Genomic DNA, 15849 nt, shown 5'->3' on the forward strand with positions numbered 1-15849 from the left:
AGATTTTAGCTATATACTTTTAGATTGAATCATGTTTTATTTGAGGATGCTCTGTGAACGAGGAAAGGAGACTGACTGGGTTTTTTGTTGGGTTCATGAAGTTGGCCCAAGATCATGGTTTTCACTACGAGGGCTGTGGTTTCGTGGTTTTGAATTTCCCTCTGATGCTAAAGAAAGTAATGCCCACATTTACTTATCAGCTTGCCTGGATTTAGGACAAGAGGGTAAGGGGGACTAATGGGGCTTAAAAGCTGTCAACATTCAAACATTAAAACATGGAATCAGACTCTTTACTGTACCCTTTGCTTTGCTCCCATTGTTTATTCTCGTATTCAACACATTACTTTCTTAGCTAAATTAATCCTTCCATTACTTATACTTAAGAATCGTTGGCTTGGGAACCTTTCTTCCTTTTTAAAATAGTTCCTTATTTCTTAATTGATACTTACTATTTAAAAATTTAATAGTTTAGTTCTTAAAAGGCAGTCATAATACTTTATGTTATTAAAAAATCATGTGATAACATTGCTGGGAACAATAAAAAATATTTAGAATTTCCTAAACTTAGTGAAATAGTACATTGATAGCTCCCCAAATTGACTTCTTGTTCTTCAGCTGCCTAGATTCATCACTGTATCTTCAGTTCTTTCTCTTCTTAAAGCCATGGGCCACATATTTGAAACAGTCTGCTTAAACCTGTTTGTATCAGAAAATATTCTGTCTTGCTATCAAATCTGCATTGTACCATTGGGAAATGAAGAGAAAAATCCCAGAGAGAAGGTAATTTGAGAGAAAGACCAATGAAATCTGCATAGATATTACCCTCACATCATTGGCTGTCTCTTAAAGTGTTCATGTACAGGATGCAGCTCCAAAAAGCCCACCAGAAATTTGTAGTTGGAGGAGAAAGAACAAGGAAGAGATTTTAGCATTATTGTGGCGCCAAGGACACAGATCAGAATTGTGTTTTGTTGAGGGAGAAGAATCTTGGTAAACCCTGCCTGGGCTTGTAGTGACCTCCAGAATTACACCCTCTAATAGCAAACACCATACCCTAGTAATAAGGGCAAATCTGAAATAAACTTGCTCATAAAAAGCCTAAAACCAACACTTAAAGAGAATGAGGTATCTGCTATTACTCAGTTTGCATGCCAAAATAAAACTTAACCTAATTTCCATACGGGGGAAGATATCATCCAAAGCTTCTATAATTTCTTCACCAGTCATTTTCTGGAATCCAATTAAAAGTATAATCTAAGGGATGCTGAGAAACAGTACCAAAAGAAAAATTAGGTAATAGAGTTCATAGTTGGTCAGATTTTGGTGTTATCCGAGATTTCAAAAACAATGATTTTTTTATTCAAGAGAATCAAGGAGTGAACAACAAAAGTAAACAGATAAAAAATTTCATAGAGAATTTAATCTACTAAAAAGAATCTAAAAATATATTTCAAAAGATTCTAATACTTATTTTAGAGCTGAAAATGACATATCTGGAATTAAATACTTACTCATTTGGCGTAATATAGCAAATATACAAGAAAGCAAGTTTAGGGAACTAGAAGATAAAAATAAATTCAAACTTCTAATAAGGGTAGCTTTTCAGCAGATCTTTTTTTTTAACACTTTTTTTTTTAAAGATTTTATTTATTTATTTGACAGAGAGATCACAAGCAGGCAGAGAGGCAGGCAGAGAGAGAGGAGGAAGCAGGCTCCCTGCTGAGCAGAGAGCCCGATGCGGGGCTCGATCCCAGGATTCTGAGATCATGACCTGAGCCGAAGGCAGCGGCTCAACCCACTGAGCCACCCAGGCGCCCCTCAGCAGATCTTTTTTTTAAAGATTTTATTTATTTATTTGACAGAGATCACAAATAGGCAGAGAGAGTAGAGGAAGAGAAGCAGGCTTCCTGCTGAGCAGAGAACCCGATGCAGGGCTTGATCCCAGGACCTTGGATTATGACCTGAGCTGAAGGCAGAGGCTTTAACCCACTGAGCCACCCAGGTGCCCCCAGCAGATCTTGATTATTCTTATTCTTTACTGTATTTATGCCAGTTCCCTCTATCTTCTTTTCTCAATCTATAACTTCTCTTTCCCCAACTTTTTTCCTACCTGTTATTTCAGTTCTTACTTCCATACATCCCTGCTGAAGACCTGTGTCCCTGATATCAGTAGCAAACAATAATAGGAAATTTAATTAAGGTGACTGGCAGGTTAACACAGAGAACACTGTTAGTTCTACTACATGAAGTACACAAAACTCTAGGTAGACAGGCACCAAGTAAACTTAGCAACAAGCAAAAGATGAGGATCTGGTGATAGAATCTGAGGTGCAAAGGCTTCTACTTTCCAGAAAATCAGGGTATCAAACACATCTCTATTTCCAGAGAAACAGAAGTTAAGAAAATGATCTATGAACCTATTGCAGGAAGCAAAGCCAGGTAATCATAGGTATGGCAGAGAGTTACTTGGTGGTATAGTCTACAGACACAGAATTGACCGTGACTCGGTTCCTGGAATTGTGCTCCTTTATCAAAGTTGTTGGGTATAAGCAAGCTAGGAAACATCTGTAATTTATAAATTTCAGCTGCCTTGGAATCATATTGGTCCCAGATCTAGTGATGTTTAAGTGGGTTCAGCTATGAGGATTGGTGGGCTTTTGAGGACAAGAAAACATACCAGTCATTATATCAGATGTTGGTACATAATTGCTCTTAGGTTTGGTTTTATAGAACTAAGTTATGTAAAAGTTATTTATTTCTCTTAGGGGTTAGATCTATTATCATCAGATAAATCTTTAATTTGGCTGTGTCAGTCTAAAGTTTGGTGTTATATGCTATTCCTTAGAAAGAGATACAGAATATTAGGCTGTAAAATGATTTAATTTTGTAATAAAGTATATAGGCTGTGTGTGTGTGTGTATGTGTATCTATATTCCTAAGTTACCTTACCTGGTTACCAAGCCCTGCCTAATTTAACCAGAATTCTATTCTTCAGACTCTAGATAGGAGACGATTTTTATCTGCAAATGGATCTTGTTTCAATATTAAAAACTTACATATCCAGTATTTTTTATAATTTTAGGCTTATTGAGGTATAGCAGAAAAACAAATTTCAAGACCTAGAAAGTATACATCATGATGACCTGACACATGTGTACAGTGTGAAGGGATTTCCCCTCTATATTTAACACACCAGTCATCTCACATATCATCTCACATACGTTTATGGGTTTTTCATTTTATTTTGTTTCGTTTTGTTGAGAACATCCTAGTACCACCATCCCACCAAACATCAATCATGCAACACTGTGTTATCAACAGTAGTCACAATGCTTTCCATCAGGTCCTCAGACGTTATTCATCTTGTAGCTGAGAGTTTGTACCCTTTTACCAACCTCTCCGTATTCTCCCTGTCCCTTAGCCCCTGTAACCACTTTTTTTAGTCCCTGTTACTGTGAGTTTGGTACTTTTTTTCTTTTTTGTCCAAAGATTCTTTGTATACATGACACCATGCAGTGTCTGTTGTTCTCTGTCAGGCTTATTTCACTTAGCATAATGTCTTCACACTCCATTCAGGTTGTGGCAAATGGCAGGATTTCCTTTTTTTGTCAAATAATATTCCATTGTATATAAATGTGGTGACTTCTTTATCAGTTCAACCACTGATGGACACTTAGGTTATTTGTGTACATTAAAGGTTTTAGATTGGCTCTTTTTGGGAGGGGGAGAGGTAGAGGGAGAGAAGATCTTAAGCAGGCTCCACACCCAGCACAGAGCCCAACTCGGGGCTCACTCTCACAACCCTGATATCATGACCTGAGGTAAAATCAACAGTCAGATGCTAAACTGACTGAACCACCCAGCTACCCAAACGCCCCTGCTTTGATTCTATTTTTGAATGTGATTTGCCTCAGAGCTTTGAAATGTTGGTTAATCATACTGTTTTTGCACTAAAATCTTTTCAGTATTCCTTCCTGTTTTTTCTCTGCCTGGTTTTTGCCTGTCCCACAGAATTTAATGACCTTGATCTTTATTTACTCATTAATTCACTCATGGATTCAAATATCTGAGTACTTACTGAACACCAGGTCAGAAATAAAGTCACTTCCTATATTTCATTTACCTTGTCTCCATTTGATGGTCTTTATTCCAATCAAAAGAATATCTTCCTAAGTAAGTCACACTAGTTTTTGCTTTCTGAGTGTGACCAAAATAAATGTTAACTTGCTTGAATATTCTAGGATTTCTTTTGTCATTGTTTATTAACAATGTAGTTTAACAAAGTAGTGGTTCAACAAAAAATACGTAAAACAAGATTTTCTTAGTGGAGACTTGCTAAAAACCCCAAACTTCCTATTTGTCTTTTCTTTAATTTTGCTCAGCATTTAAAACTCATTTTAAATTAACTGTTTTAAGTATCTATTTCTTTTTTCTCTTTGAAACATCAAGTTAGGAGTACTTACATCTTTTACTCTCTCTTTCTCTTATGTCCACAATAATAACTACCTTTTTAAAAAAAAAAGTCTGTGTTTTGAGGTGCAGTTCACTCTCTTAGGTTAATTTATTTAAAAAATGAGCAATTCTCAGGGCACTTGGGTGGCTCAGTGGGTGAAAGCCTCTGCCTTTGACTCAGGTCATGATCTCAGGGTCCTGGGATTGAGCCCTGCATCAGGCTCTCTGCTTGGCAGGGAGCCTGCCTCCCCCTCTCTCTCTGCCTGCCTCTCTGCCTCCTTGTAATCTCTGTCTGTCAAATAAATAAATAAAATCTTTAAAAAAAAATGAGCAATTCTATAACTTGACAAATGCGTACAGACATGTAACTGTCATCACAATCAAAATACAAAGCAGCCCAATCATCCCAAAAGTTCCCTCTTGCTGCTGTCCTCCCACTCCTTGACTGTGATGTGTTTTCTGTATAACATAAACATGGAATCATATGATATGTGGCTTTTGAGTTTGAATTCTTTCTTTTAGCAAAATGATTTGGGTTTCACTCTTGTTGTATATAGCAATAGTTTGCTCCCTTTTTGTTGATAAATAGTATTCTATTACATGGATATACCCCAGTTTTTATCCATGTACCAGTTGAAGAATGTTTGCGTTGTCTTCAGATTCTGGCTGTGAAGAACAAAACCACTAAAAACATTGATTTAGTAACTACTTTTTAAATGGGTAATGCTTAGAAATGGGACATTATGATATAAGTGTGAAAACAATTAAGTGGAAAGACACCAGAGACCTCAGCTCTCACAATAGTTTTGCATTCAGTTAACTGTTAGGTTGAATAGAGAATTTAACTACTCTATGCTTCTTTCTTTTGTAAAACGCGCATGATGTAGGGCTTACTCTAGCTTTAAAGAAACATGATACTGTGATGTATAGGTAAGGTATTTATCCTTGTTCTAAGAGATGAACTTATAAATGGTCATATACATCTTTATAGAATTAAGTTATATAAATTCAGTATAACTAATATTTTAAATAACAGGTTATTTTGTCTCTAAGTCCAGTCATAAATGGTTAGAAAATAACATAGTTTGCTTCATGAATTTTAAAGGTCATCATAATCTTGTGCTTTTTTTTTTTTAACCCACTGAGCCACCCAGGCGCCCCTCTTGTGCTTTTTATTAACTATGTGATTCAATTAATCTTACATTGGAAAATTATTTTGATGATAATACTCTTAAGTAAATCTTTGATTGATATTTTCATTAAAATATTTCAGCATTTATTTACTTAAGTATTTATGTATTTTTAAATTTATTTTTTTATTTTAGATGGGTCTAGGAAAGACAATCCAGGCAATAGCAATTGCTTACTTCTATAAGGAGGAATGGCCTCTTTTAATAGTGGTCCCTTCATCTCTGAGATATCCTTGGGCAGAAGAAATAGAGAAATGGATCCCAGAGCTGGGTCCAGAAGGTGTGAATGTTATTCAGAATAAAACTGATGTGGGGTAAGAACAACTTTTTGATCATTAAGCGGGTAAAAAAAAGCCTTGCATGTATTTATCATGTACTGATGTTTGGAATAAAGTATAACATGTAAGTCATAATTTAGAAATAAGAGAATAGTATGGAGAATTTTATTTTACATTTTTAAATGTAATTTAATAATGATTATTATTAAATTATTAAACATTTTAAAATGAATTATTTATCTAAAACCCAACAGTATATTTGATGTTAAATTCCTTTAGGATACAATTTAAAAGTAAACAGAAATATATATACTTTTGAAGATTTATGTAATATATCTATTTCATATGTACTTGAAATATACTTAAAACTGGCAATTTGGGGGTTGAAAATTAATATGAAGCTTGTGAGTTTTTATTGTCTGCAGCAATGGCAGATTTTGCCTTCCAAGTTGTTGGTTAATAGGCAAGTTTTATATGTAACTCATAATTATATATAATATGGTGGCACTAAATTCATATCTCTAATAACTACTCTGAATGTAAATGGACTTAATGCTCCAATAAGAACACATAGAGTATCAGAGTGATTAAAAAAACATGACCCATTGATATGCTGTTTACAAGACACTCATTTTAGACCCAAAGACACCTCTAGATGGAAAGTGAGGGGATGGAGAACCATCTACCATACTAATGGACATCAAAAGAAAGCAGGAGTAGCCACTCCTATATCAGACAAATTAGATTTTAAACCAATTACCGTAATAAGAGATGAAGAAGGACACTGTATCATAATACAGGGGTCTATCCCACAAGAAGATCTAACAATTGTAAATATTTTTGTCCCCAACTTGGTTGCAGCCAATTATAAAATCAGTTAATAACAAACTTAAACTCATTGATAATACAATAATAGTAGAGGACTTTAACACCCCACTCAAAGCAACAGATAGATCATCTAAGCAGAAAATCAACAAGTAAACAAGGGCTTTGAATGACACACTGGACCAGATGGACTTAACAGACATATTCAGAGCATTCATCCTAAAGCAGCAGAATACACATTCTTTTTGAGTGCACATGGAACATTATCCAGAACAGATCACATATTGGGTCACAACTCAGGCCTTAGTGGGTGTAAAAAAAATGAGATCATAAACATGCATATTTCAGACGACAATGCTATGAAACTTTTTGACCACAAGAAAAAATTTGCAAAGACCACATATACATGGAGGTTAAATGGATAAACCAGGAAATTAAAGGAAAAATTTAAAAATACATGGAAGCAAATAAAAATGAAAACATGACAGTCCAAAAACTTTGGGATCAGCAACGGCAGTTCTAAGAGGGAAGTACATAGCAATACATGTCTTCCTCAAGACGCAAGAAAAGCCTCAAATACACAACCTAACCTTACATTTAAAGGAGATGGAAAAAGAACAGCAAATAATGCTGAGGGAAATAATTAAGGGAAATAATAAAAGTTAGAACATAAATAAATTATATAGAAATTTTTAAAATAACAGTAGAACAGATCAATGAAACTAGAAGCTCGTTCTTTGAAAGAATTAACAAAATCGAGAAACACCTACCCAGATTTATCAAAAAGAAAAGAGAATGGACCCAAATAAAAAAAAAACACGAATGAAAGAAGAGAGATCACAAGCAAACCTCAGAAATACAAACAATTATAAAAGACTATTGTGAACAATTATATGCCAAAAAAATTGAGTAATCTGCAAGATATGGACACATTCCGAGAAACATAAAAACAACCAAAACTGAAACAGGAAGTAATAGAAAATTTGAATAGACTCTTAACCAGGAAAGAAATTGAATCAGTAATCAAAAATCTCCCAACAAATTAGAGTCCAGGGCTGGATGGCTTCCATGGGGAATTCTACCAAACATTTAAAGAATTAATTCCGATTCTTCTGAAGCTGTTCCAAAAAGTAGAAATGGATGGGAAACCTCCAAACTTGTTAAATGAGGCCAGCGTCACCTTGATCTCAAAACAAGACAAAGACCCCACTAAAAAAGAGAATTACAGACCAGTATCCCTGATGAGCATGGATGCAAAAATTCTCAACAAGATACTAGCTAACTGAATGCAACAGTACATATTCACCATAATCAAGGGTGATTTATTTCTAGGCTGCAGAGGTGGTTCAATATCCGCAAATCAATCAATGGGATTATATTAATAAAGAATAAGAACCATGTGTCTTCTCAATAGGTGCAGAAAAAGTACTCGACAAAATATAGCATCCTTTCTTGATAAAAATCCTCAAGAGAGTAGGGATAGAAGGAACATACCTCAGGATCATAAAGGCCATATACAAAAGACCCACAGGTGATATCATCCTCAGTGGGAAAAAACTGAGAGCTTTCCTCCTAAGGTCAGGAATACAGCAGGGATGTACACTCTCACCACTGTTGTTCAGTATAGTACTGGTTCAGCTGGTTTTATAAATAGCTTCTGCACAGCAAAGGAATAAAAACTTCTGTAGAGCAAAGGAAACAATTAACAAAACTAAAAGGCAACTGATGGAATGGAAAAAGATATTTGCAAATGACATATCTGATAAAGGGCTAGTATCTAAAATCTCTAAAGAACTTACCAAACTCAGTACCTAAAAAAACCAAATAATTGGCAGTTAAGAATTGGGTAGAAAACATGAATAGACACTTTTCCAAAGAAAACATCCAGATGGCTAATAGACACATGAAAAAATGCTCAACATCATTCGCCATCAGGAAAATACAAATCAAAACCACAATGAGATACCACCCTCACACCCGTCAGAATGGCTAAAATAAACAACTCAGGAAATAACAGATGTTGTTGAAGATGCAGAGAAAGAGGAACCCTTTTGTACTGTTGGTGGGAATGAAAACTGGTATAACCATTCTGGAAAGCAGTATGGAGGTTCCTCAAAAGCTTAAAAACAGAATTACCCTACAACCCAGCAATTGCACTACTAGGTATTTATCCAAGGATACAAAAATGCTAATTGAAAGGAGCACATGCACCCTAACTTTACAATAGCACTATCAAAAATTTCCAAATTATGGAAAGAGCCCAAATGTCCATCGACTGATGAATGGATAAAGAGGATGTGGTATGTATAAACAATGGAATATTACTCAGCAATCTAAAAGAATGAAATGTTGCCATTTGCAACAACGTAGCTAGAACTAGAGTGTATTATGGTAAGCAAAATGAGTCAGAGGAAAAAATACTGTATGATTTCACTCATATGTGGAACTTAAGGAACAGCACATATGAACATAGAGGAAGGGAAGGAAAAACAAAATAAGATAACAGATAGGGAGCAAACCATAAAAGACTTGAATACAAAGAAACTGAGGCTTGAGGGAGGGGAGATGGCTGGGAGGATGTGATAAATAGGTAATAGGCATTAAAGAGGACACTTTTTGGAGGAGCCCTGGGTGTTATATATGAGTGATGAATCAATAAATTCTATTCCTAAAACCAATACTATACTTTATGTTAACTAAGTTGAATTTAAATAAATAAAAAAATAGAACTATCATATGATCGCACTACTGGGTATTTCCCCTAAGAATATGAAAACACTAGTTCCAAAGGATATATACACTCCTAGTTTATTGCAGGACTATTTACAATATCCAAATTATGGAATCAGCCCAAGTGCCAACTGGTGGATGAATGAATGAAGAAGGTGTGGTGTGTGTATATATGTGAACGTACAACGGGATACTGTTCTGCTATAAAAATGAATGAAATCTTGCATTTATACCAACCTGCAGTGTTATAGATTATAATACTAAATAAATAAGCCAATCAGAGAAAGACAAGTATCAATGATCTCACTTGTATGTGATATTTAAGAAACAAAACAAGTGAACAAGGAGAGAAAAAAGAGACAAACCAAGAAATGGACTCTTACCTGTAGAGAAAAAACAGAAGCTTATTGGAGGGGAGGTAGGTTGGAGTGGATGAATGAAATAAGTGACGGTGATTAATAGTACTCGTACCTTGATGATTACTTGTTGAAGCACTATATTGTATACCTGAAACTAATATAACACTGTATGTTAACTACACTGGAATTAAAATTTTAAAAATAAATAAATTTTTAAAATTTTGAATGCAATTGTTATATTGTTATGTTGTACTATTTAGGAGCTCTGCCATTTCTCTTAAGGGGTACAGAACTGCAGAAGATTGACTTTAGACTTTATATTTTTACTGGTGATACAGAAAATGCAAAAGTAATGTGTTTTATTATTAATGCATTTATCTAGTTATTTCATTCTACAAACTGATTAGGAGCCTAGCACTATATATACAAAGACGAGTAAGACATATTCTTTGTCCTCATCAGTTTTATGAGGTAGCAAAGGAGATAAATATGTACATGAATAATTTCATTACAGTCTGGGAAAAAGTACTATAGATATATGAATAATTAAGTAGTTCAAAATATGAGCAGTCTCTTTAGGCCAATGTTTGTCTGCATAAAGTTGTATCCTCCACTCCTCATTCCCATGCTTTGGATCACCCCTCAGCGAGTGAATTTTTGTTGTCACAATTTCAAGCACTCTGCTGGCCTTTAGTGTGACAATCCAGGAATACGAAATGCCTTGCAGTGCACTGGACAGCCCTGCAATACTAAATATTGTCTTCCAGTAGCACCAGGCTTGAAAAATACTGCTATCCTCTTTGTGGGAAGGCTTCAATGAATAGTCAGCTAATCTTTAAGTATCCCTTTTATCCATGATTCTAGAAATAAATATTCTTATAGAATAATGTCCTTATCCTAGTAAAATGTGGCTTTGTGGATGTCAAACTCTTCCAAAGAGCATTTAACCAATATTTAGTTTTGGTTAACCAAAACCTTAAATTTTAGATTCTGGTTAATCATACCTGAAAACTGTCAAATCTTAAGAGAATTTTAGTTTTAGCAGTGTAATACCATCTCTTTTACTTTCCCCCTTATTTTCTTTATTTTCCTTCTCCCAAAGAGTTGTGTTATGATAACTTGATTACTTGATTAATATTTTTAAATTACATATATATTTTTTCTTTCTAGGAGAATATCGACTGGCAAAGTGACAGTTCTGGGTTATGGTCTTTTAACCACAGATGCAGAGACTCTGATAGATGCATTGAATACTCAGAAGTTCGAAGTAGTTATAGTGGATGAATCACACTACATGAAGTCTAGGAATGCAGCCCGCAGCAAGATTCTATTGCCAATAATACAGAAAGCCAAACGAGCCATTCTTCTTACAGGAACTCCAGCTTTGGGACGACCTGAAGAGGTATTAAAATCCTTAAATTTTGGCTTAAAAAAAGAATCTCTCGCTCCCCCCCCCCAAAAAAAATCACTGGGAATTTCTAGATCGTTATTAATGATTAAATACATCTTTTACTATGATTGTTTTCTCTGTTTACATGTGAACCTTACCTGTGCTTGTGCATGTATAAAAAAAGTAGTTTTTACTTTCAGTATAAGGTTTTCATATTTAGTATACATGTGTAATATTAATCACATTTGTTTTCTTGTGATTCTCATAAGCTTTTAGTCTTCATTTATCTAGTTTCTTTGACATTATAAGCTCCTTAGGATTGGAATTTAATCCATTTTGTATCTTAGCAATTTGCATTACAAAACTTCTTTCTGTTTCTCCTTTACTTCAAGATACATGTTTGAGGGGTGCCTGGGTGGCTCAGTCAGTTAAGCATTGGACTCTTGGTGTTGGTTCAGGTCATGATTTCAGGGTTGTGGGATGAGCCCTGCTTAGGGCTCCACATTGAGCACAAAGTCTCACTCTAAGAGCTATGTAGATTATGGAGTAGTTAAAGTGTTGGAAAGAAGAAATGGTGGATGAAATTCTTACGAGTCTGTAAGGGTCACTGTAACCTTAGAGAAGCCCTTTCCGTTAATGGACACTGAGTCATAGAAAAAAACGTACTTTTTGTCTTGTAGGGTTTTAAGAGTTAAAGGATATACTGATTTGAAAGTATCTTTCTCTGTGCCCTAGCACATGGTAAGCACTCAACATACAATAGCCATTTTTATTACTGATTAGTAAACAAACTATGGGAGATAGCTATTGATAGGGTATATTATGTTCATTCATTTTCACATGTTAAACCAACCTTATATTCCATGATCAATCTCTCTTGACTGTATGTCATTCGTTTTATTTGTTTCTGAATTCACTTTGCTTTATTTTGCTGATGATTTTTGTGTGTATATTCACAAGAGTGATCTGTAGTTTTATTGTTTTACCTTTGTTTTTGGTAACAAGGCAATACTGGTTTCACAGAATGAGGTGGGAAGTATTCTTTCCTTTTCTAAGAGGAGTTTGTGAAACATTGCTATTACTTCTTTTTTAAGTGTTTGGTAGAATTTAGTGGATAAGCCATCTGGGCCTGAGTTTTTCTTTGTGGATAGTTTTTAAATTAATCATTCAGTTTCTTCACCGAATATATGTCTATTCAGATTGTATATTTCTTGTTGAGTCATTTTGATACTTTGTGTCTTTTTCCACTTTATCTAAGGTATCTAAGTTATTAGCATACAGCTGGTCATAATATTCCCTTATAATCCTTGGTATTTCTGTGAGGTTGATAGTAATGTCCCCTCATTTATTTCTGACTTTGGTAACTTGAGTCTTTTCTCTGTCTCTTTTTTAATTTGGTTAGTCTAAGCTAAAATTTTCTCAATTTTCTTGTTCTTTCCAAAACCAATTATTTGGTTTCATTGATTATTTTTTCTGTTGTTTTTCCATTTTCTATGTTGTTTATTTCCATTCTAGTCTTTATTATGTTATACCTTTTGTCTGTTTTGCATTTTGTGTACTCTTTTGTTCCCAGTGTCTTAGGTAGAAAGTTAGATTTGAGATCTTTTTTCTTTTTTAATGGAGACATATATAGCTCTAAATTTCACTCCTTGGAAAACATACTGGCAATTACTTAGAACGTTAAAAATAGAGTTACCAGAAGATGTAGAATTCCATTTTTAAGTTTATACACAAAGAACTGAAAACATACGTTCACAAAAATACTATATACAGATGTTCATAGTAACATTATTTATAATATCCAAAAAGTAGAAAGAAGCCAGTGTCCATAACTAATGAATGGATAATGAAAATGCAGCTATAAAAAGGAATGAAATACTGGTAAATTCTACAGCATGGGTGAACCTTGAAAGCATTATGCTAAGTGAATGAAGTCAGACAGAGAGGCTACATATTCTGTTTATGTGAAATATTCAGAAAGGCAAAGTAATGGAAATGGGAATCAGATTAGTGTTTGCCAGGAGTGATGGAGAGGGAGAATGGGAAATGACTAGTAATGGGTATGGACTTCCTGTTGTGATAAAAATATTTAAGAATTACATAGTGGTGGGGCGCCTGGGTGGCTCGGTGGGTTAAGCCTCTGCCTTTGGCTCGGGTCATGATCTCAGGGTCCTGGGATCAAGTCCCGCATCGGACTCTCTGCTTGGCAGGGAGTCTGTTCCTCCTCTCTCTCTCTCTTTCTGTCTGCCTCTCTGCCTACTTGTGATCTCTCTGTCAAATAAATAAATTTTAAAAAAAGAATTAGATAGTGGTGATTGAGGCATTTTGTGAATATACTAAGAGCCATTGAATTGTACCCTTTACAAGTGTGAATAATGAAAGTGGTATATGAATTGTTTCTCACTAAAGCAGCTCTTTCAAAAAAAGTATACTAAAATAACAGTGAGACACTACTATGTGCAACCTCTCAAGTTATAAAAATGAAAAGATTTCATGATGCTATTGCTGGGACCTGCTTTTTACAGTATATAGCACAGTAGCATCCATCAAACTTCAAAAAACATATATTTTAAACCTCCTATTTCATTTCTGAAAATATATCCTATGGACACATCTTATGGAAATACAGATTGGTGGGTGGGTGAGTGGGTGAGTGGGTGAATGGATGGATGGATAAATAGATAAATGATTGATAGATGAGATGTAGATACATATACCTATGCCTACATATATATGAATGCACACATACACACCCATAGACTTACCTGAAATTATTAACTTTTATAATTGTATAAAAGCTAGAAATACCCTATATGTCCATGATCAAGAGACTATTTAAATATCTTATAGTACTTCTGTGTAATAATGGTTGCCATGAGTCTTTAAATGGTGCTTTATTATACTAATACCATTGCTTAGGTACTTTTCAAAACTAAGTAAAAATAGATATACTCTAATGATGTCTAAGACATATTTTAGGGGACAGAATCATAGTTTTATATGTATAATATCATCCTCATGTGAATAAAAGAGAATTTATACATATCCCTATGTAGGCATGCAAAATATATAAATGTATACTAGAGAAAAGTATAGCAGTTACCCTTGAAGAATAGGATGGCAGAGATGGGTGGATGGAGGAAAAGGAGGAGACTTTACTATTTGCCATTTTTTTAACTAGATTTATCATAGTAATAATATTTACTTGAAAATACTGCTACATATTGAGAACACTTGTATTGTTACAGCTTTTCATGCAGATTGAAGCTCTCTTTCCACAAAAATTTGGAACGTGGACCGAGTATGCCAAAAGATACTGTAATGCACATATCAGGTATGACAAAATACTTTCTATAAATTTTAATTCTTACATATTTACTGTGAACATAAGGGTTTTATTAGTCATTCTTGGCTCCAGTGCTCTTCAAACTTGTAGCTATGGAATAATTTCTTCAAGTAAAATCTTGTGGGGCTCCTGGGTGGTTTAGTTGGTTAAGTGTCTGCCTTGGGCTCAGATCGTGATCCCAAGGTCCTGGGATCGAGCCCCACATGAGGTTCCCTGCTCAGCAGGGGGGTCTTATTCTCCCTTTCCCTTTGCCCCAACCCCTTGGGCTTGTGCTCTCTCTCTCTCTCTCTCTCCCTCTCATATAAATAAATAAATCTTTAAAAAATTTTTTTTCAGTGTTCCAAGATTCATTGTTTATGTTCCACACCCAGTGCTCCATGCAATACGTGCCCTCCTTAATACCCACCACCAGGCTCACCCCATCTCCTCACCCACCTCCCCTCCAAAACCCTCAGTTTTGTTTCTCAGAGTCCACAGTTTCTCATGCTTCGTCTCTCCTTCCGATTTCCCCCAATTCACTTTTCCTTTCCTTCTCCTATTCTTTATGCTCCTTATTCCTTATGCTCCCCAAGTAAGTGAAACCATATGATAATTGACTCTCTCTGCTTGATTTATCTCAGTCAGCATAATCTCCTCCAGTCCCATCCATGTTGATACAAAAGTTGGGTATTCATCCTTTCTGATGGAGGCATAATATTCCATTGTATATATGGTCCATATCTTCTTTATCCATTCGTTTGTTGAAGGGCATCTTGGTTCTTTCCACAGTTTGATGTTTGTGGCCATTGCTGCTATGAACATTGGGGTACATATGGCCTTCTTTTCACTACATCTGTATCCTTGGGGTAAATACCCAGTAGTGCAATTGCAGGGTCATAAGGTAGCTTTATTTTTATTTTTTTTTAATTATTTTTATTAACATATAATGTATTATTTTCCTCAGAGGTACAGGTTTGTGAATCATCAGGCTTACACATTTCACAGCACTCAACATAGCCCATACCCTCCCCAATGTCCATAACCCAACAACACTCTCCCTACCCCCCACCCCCCAGCAAAACCTCAGTTTGTTTTGTGAGATTAAGAGTCTCTGATGGTTTGTCTCCCTCCCAATCCCATCTTGTTTCATTTTTTCCTTCCCTACCCCCCAAACCCCACTGCCCTGTCTCTCAAATTCCTCATATCAGAGAGATAATATTGATAATTGTCTTTCTCTGATTGACTTATTTAATTCAGCATAATACCCTCCAGTTCCATCCAGGTCATTGCAAATGGCACG

General features: G+C 35.2%; 1 protein-coding gene across 4 annotated transcripts in view; it reads left to right on the forward strand.

Moving 5' to 3' along the window:
- ZRANB3 (zinc finger RANBP2-type containing 3) overlaps positions 1-15849 on the forward strand; it is a 312440-nt gene that overhangs the window by 158419 nt on the left and 138172 nt on the right. For 3 of the 4 annotated variants that reach the window (XM_032856167.1, XM_032856166.1, XM_032856168.1), the window contains exons 4-6: positions 5778-5956; positions 11005-11236; positions 14473-14558. In XM_032856167.1, the coding sequence (XP_032712058.1) occupies positions 5778-5956; positions 11005-11236; positions 14473-14558 (497 nt within the window). Of the gene's footprint in view, positions 1-5777; positions 5957-11004; positions 11237-14472; positions 14559-15849 lie in introns of those variants that run through there. The other variant, XM_032856169.1, reaches the window with a different exon arrangement.

The sequence above is a fragment of the Lontra canadensis genome, unplaced genomic scaffold (genome assembly GCF_010015895.1).
Source record: "Lontra canadensis isolate GAN:19392208 unplaced genomic scaffold, GSC_riverotter_1.0 scaffold11, whole genome shotgun sequence".
Taxonomy (NCBI): domain Eukaryota; kingdom Metazoa; phylum Chordata; class Mammalia; order Carnivora; family Mustelidae; genus Lontra; species Lontra canadensis.